A 4,590-nucleotide genomic window follows, 5' to 3' on the forward strand; every position below is an offset into this window, starting at 1 on the left:
CCCTTGGCCTGGTGAAAGGCGACCGGCGCAGGCGGCCTCCCAGCCTCCTGCACTGCCTTTTGCCTTTCCTTTGTGCCCACCCCCTTCCCCCTCCCTCCCTTGGATTGCTGCTCCATGGTTGGAAGGAAGCCTGCTAATCAAAGAAAGCTGGGCTTCCATTTGTGTTTTGAGGGTGACAGAAGGAGGGCAAACACAGCTCATTTCCCTGACTCCGTTGCCCCGGGAATTAATTACTAGTGCCAGAGTTTCTGCAATTCCGAACAGAAACTAACCCATCCGATCAAGTCCCGCACTAGCAAACTCCCGACGGCTGGATCGGTTGCCATGGACAGAACCGATTAGCTGAGTCACGATGGCGAAAATGCCAAAATTGGGGGGGTTTGAAATTGTAATTCAAATTGTGCCCATCTCTATTCTCCACCACCTTCTTAAGCTCCTAGGTTACTGCTAAGTTCCTTTGCAAGCAGAATCTGTTTCATTCCTATCTATATGAGAATCTAGAAATCTTGGGAAGGATGGATGAATTCTCAGATTCCTGAGGACATGGAGAAGGGGAAGAAAGGAAACAGGATGCCCTTTGGAAGCTCCAAGCGACAGAGAGACAGCATCTTCAAGGTAGGCAGAACCCAAAGAGAGGAGCCTGGTTTCGCAGTTGTCCTTCTTCCTCATCTTTCCTTCCTTGACCATCCGCAGCGACAATACAATGGTGGCACTGCACTCATTAGAGGTGGGTGCAGAGATGTGGATTTAATTCCCCTCATATGTGGTTTACCTTCCCTCCCAGGGACAACAGCCTCATTCCCATAACATCTCCCAGTATGCCCAAAAAATAGGCAGCCAAAAGGCTTGCGGAAGAGGGAATGACAGCCGAACGTATGTTCATTATTCAAGACGGGTGAGATTTCTCTTCCTGTCATTATTTGGTCTGCAGTGATCGGACTCCATGTTGTTAAAGGATCCTGGACCAATACAGCCTTCCCCTCATTATTAATATGGAGAGAGATGAAAGAGAAGAAATCAATTCGAAATTTTAAAAAAACATTTAAAGAATTATGTGCCAGTTATTTTTTCCTGCTCTCTGGTGTTCAGTTGAGATCTGAATATAATAATGTAGCATTTGGGGAAGAAGATACAAGCCACTAAGCCTCCACTAGAGGCCAAGATGGAAACGATCTCCACGGCCACCATGTCTTTCCCCTTGGTGCTCAGATAGGTGGGGACAAAGGAGATCCAAACACTGCAGAAGACCAGCATGCTGAAGGTGATCAGCTTGGCTTCATTGAAAGAATCAGGTAAAGTCCGTGCTAGGAAGGCCACCATGAAACTGATGGTGGCCAGAAGTCCCATGTAGCCCAGTACAATATAGAACATGATTTCTGAGCCGTCATTGCACTGAATGATGATATAACTGATTTGGGAGTGTGTGTCAAACTCTAGGAAAGGGGGCGAAGTTGCCAACCACAGTGCACAGATGCCAGTTTGAATGAAACAACAGGGAATGATGACTGACATGGCCAGTCTCTTCCCCACCCATTTCCTCATCCTATTCCCTGGCTTGGTGGCCATGAAGGCAACCACTACAGTGACTGTTTTGGCCAAAATACAAGACACAGCTATGGTGAAGATGATGCCAAACAATGTTTGCTGTAGAAGGCAGGTCACTGTCCCAGGCGGGCCGATGAATAGGAAGGAACACAGAAAGCTGAGCAGCAGAGAGGTGAGCAGGACACAGGTGATGCTTCGATTGTTGGCTTTGACAATTGGTGTGTTCCAGTGTGTGCTAAAAATCCCCGCCACTATAGCTGTGGCCACAAAACATAAAACAGCGAGAGAAGCCAAGCCTGCTCCCAAGAGGTCCCGGTAGGACAAGTAGGTTCTGGATTTTGGAATGCATTGATCTCTTTTCTGGTTGGGATATTCGTCTTCTGGGCATTTCTCACATTGGTCTGCATCTGAAATTCATAATTGTTACTATCATTTATGAATGTACTGTTTTATATTGTGCCAGTCCAAAGATGCTGCTGAGAAGGGCTTTTCAGGGAAAGTCTCTTAATTCCTCTTTGCTCAGTTCCTTCCGGGAATCCACAATTGCCATGAAGGAAGGAAATGGAGGGATCCTGACCGGGGTTAGGCACAAATGTCCCCTGCTACTTTTGCAAGAGATGTTCAGATTGGCTGTAGCAGCTAGCAGAACTCAGGAGAAACTTCAAAATTGGGCAAGTGCTTCAGGATAATCACGGGAATTGCAGAGGAAGGAAAAAATGGGGTTGGGAGCATCCTGTCCCACCCGATCCTTACAAACCCCAGCCCCTGCTGGGTATAATGATTCCTTGACCAATCAGATACTATTGGATGCAGTGGTTAAACTGTCAGAATAGGATCAAGGAGATCCGGGTTCTAAAACTGCCAGGGAAGGTTGTTGACTGACTGTGGGTAAGTCACACTCTATTGGCCTGATCTGTCTCATAGGGCAGTTGTGCTGGTGAGATCATGGAGAACAATGTCAGTTATTTTGGGTCTCCAATGGAGAGGAGTTCAGGTGATGATATTTGTTATCAATCTGTTCTGAATTACAGATCACTAGCAAAAAAAGATGGTTCTTGATGTTGCTCATTCTGCTATTGCTGCAGCTCTCTTGGCATGAGGAAGAAGTGCTTCTTCTCTATTCAAACTACTGTTAAATATGACAAACAGATAGAGCTTCCAGGTTGTTATACTGAGCCCCAGTAAAGTATAAAACAAATACCCGGGCTGATGTTGCAATAGGGCTCATTAATTTCTTTTTCAAATAGAAATAACAGAAAAAAAATGGCTCTTTTAAGAGGCAATAAGAGGAACTGTAGTTAAGGAACTGAAGTTTGGGAAGGAAATTCCCCTCCCCTCCCAAGCCTGCTAATTGAGTTTATGCAAGGAAACCTTGTTTAATACCTGTTGAGAATACTTTGTCAATACTGCATGCATATTTGTTAAAGTGAGTTAGTATTAGAGGTGGGCACGATCCCCCCCAAAATACCGATCAAGCCGATCGTGGATCCGGGCCTTCGCCGAACCCAGATCACCGATTTTCTCCGATCAAGTCCCGTTTCCGATCCGGAATCAGGAGTTGGGAACTGGGGAGGCCAAAGCAGGAGGGTGTGCCACTATTTTCAGCGATATAGGAATGGTAGTTGGTGGCAACGACCGCCAGGCCTGGGGGTCACGGGGAGGTGGTGATGAGCCGCCTCCCCTCAGGGGCTGGTGGGTCTGGCTGCTCACCGCCGACACTCGCCATGTGCCCGAGGTGCCCACTGAGCTTGGCCCCAGAGCTAGGCAGCAGCCCTGGAACCAGAGAGAGAGACTAGAGCCCTAGCCCACCACCACTGCCCCAGACCTGACCAGGCAATAATGTATGTAGCTGAGCCCTCAGCCGAGGTGCCCACTGAGCTTGGCCCCAGAGCTAGGCAGCAGCCCTGGAACCAGAGAGAGAGACTAGAGCCCTAGCCCACCACCACTGCCCCAGACCTGACCAGGCAATAATGTATGTAGCTGAGCCCTCAGCCGAGGTGCCCACTGAGCTTGGCCACAGAGCTAGGCAGCAGCCCAGGAACCAGAGGGAAGAGATCCCTAATTCCGTATCCGCTGAAGCCCAGCACAAAGCTAAAGCTCTCTCTCTTTCTCTCTCCAAAAGCGGCAAGCAAGAGCTCTGTGTCCCACTCCACCTCAAACAGAAAGTGAAACTTAGCCACGGAGCACATGGCTATTTAGAAGCCTGGGTCCCTATCTGCAACGCAGCAGGGCTATGTTTGGCCATCAGAGCTGCCTCTCAGGGTTTACAGGGATGAGATTCGAGTGCCCATGGCTACAGAAGAACACCCCCTCCCCTCTCTTCTCCCAAATGGTGATGTGTTGCTGGCTGCTCTGTGGCTGGAAGGAAGCCTTGCTGATCAAGGAAAGTTGGGCTTCCATTCACGTTTCCAGGGCAACAGAAGGAGGGCGAACACGGCTCAGGCATTCCCCGGGCTCCGTTTCCCCGGAATAGATTACTGGCGCCAGACTGTGTGCAATCTCGAATAGAAACCACTTGTTCCAATCAAGCCACGAATGAGCGCCCCCCCCCCGACCGCTGGATCAGTTGCCATGGATGGAACCGATCAGCAGGGTCCCGATGGCGCAAACACCATTATTGGTTTTTTTTTCAAATCGTGATTCCGATCGTGCCCATCTCTAGTTAGTATAACAGAAGTATGAAGCCCCCGTTGGGAATTGCTATTGCAATGCTGCTTCACATTCCCTTGGAGCTGATCTCTTAGGCTGCACCCACCTTGGATGGACCTAGGATGGTTTCCAATACTTTTGTGCACATATCACTTTGTCTGGCCATCACTCTGACAGAAAATATATTTTAGTACGAGTAACAAAGCCCATTGTGGGGGGGAAATACAATAGGTTCTAGAAAGGGTGGGGCAAGCGGGGCAGGCATTGCTGCTTCCACCACGGTCTATCTAGCCCAGGTCTATCTGCCATAGACTTGCAGGGCGACCAGTCCTCAAAATCCCAAGAGTAGCCATGGGCTCAACTATGTTAAGGAATGCTGTCATTCGTGGACACATT

The 4,590-nt window shown here is 48.9% G+C and overlaps 1 protein-coding gene across 1 annotated transcript; it reads right to left on the reverse strand.

The window, feature by feature from the left end:
- Positions 1 to 1,050: 1,050 nt before the first annotated feature.
- On the reverse strand, positions 1,051 to 3,271 carry LOC129327942 (vomeronasal type-2 receptor 26-like). Its single transcript, XM_054976690.1, has 2 exons — positions 3,256 to 3,271; positions 1,051 to 1,952 (listed from the first exon to the last, which is right to left on the reverse strand). Exons 1-2 carry the CDS (start codon positions 3,269 to 3,271, stop codon positions 1,051 to 1,053), a joined length of 918 nt encoding a protein of 305 aa, XP_054832665.1.
- Between the last annotated feature and the right edge of the window lie 1,319 nt (positions 3,272 to 4,590).

Source organism: Eublepharis macularius, chromosome 4, assembly GCF_028583425.1.
Source record: "Eublepharis macularius isolate TG4126 chromosome 4, MPM_Emac_v1.0, whole genome shotgun sequence".
NCBI classification, from domain to species: domain Eukaryota; kingdom Metazoa; phylum Chordata; class Lepidosauria; order Squamata; family Eublepharidae; genus Eublepharis; species Eublepharis macularius.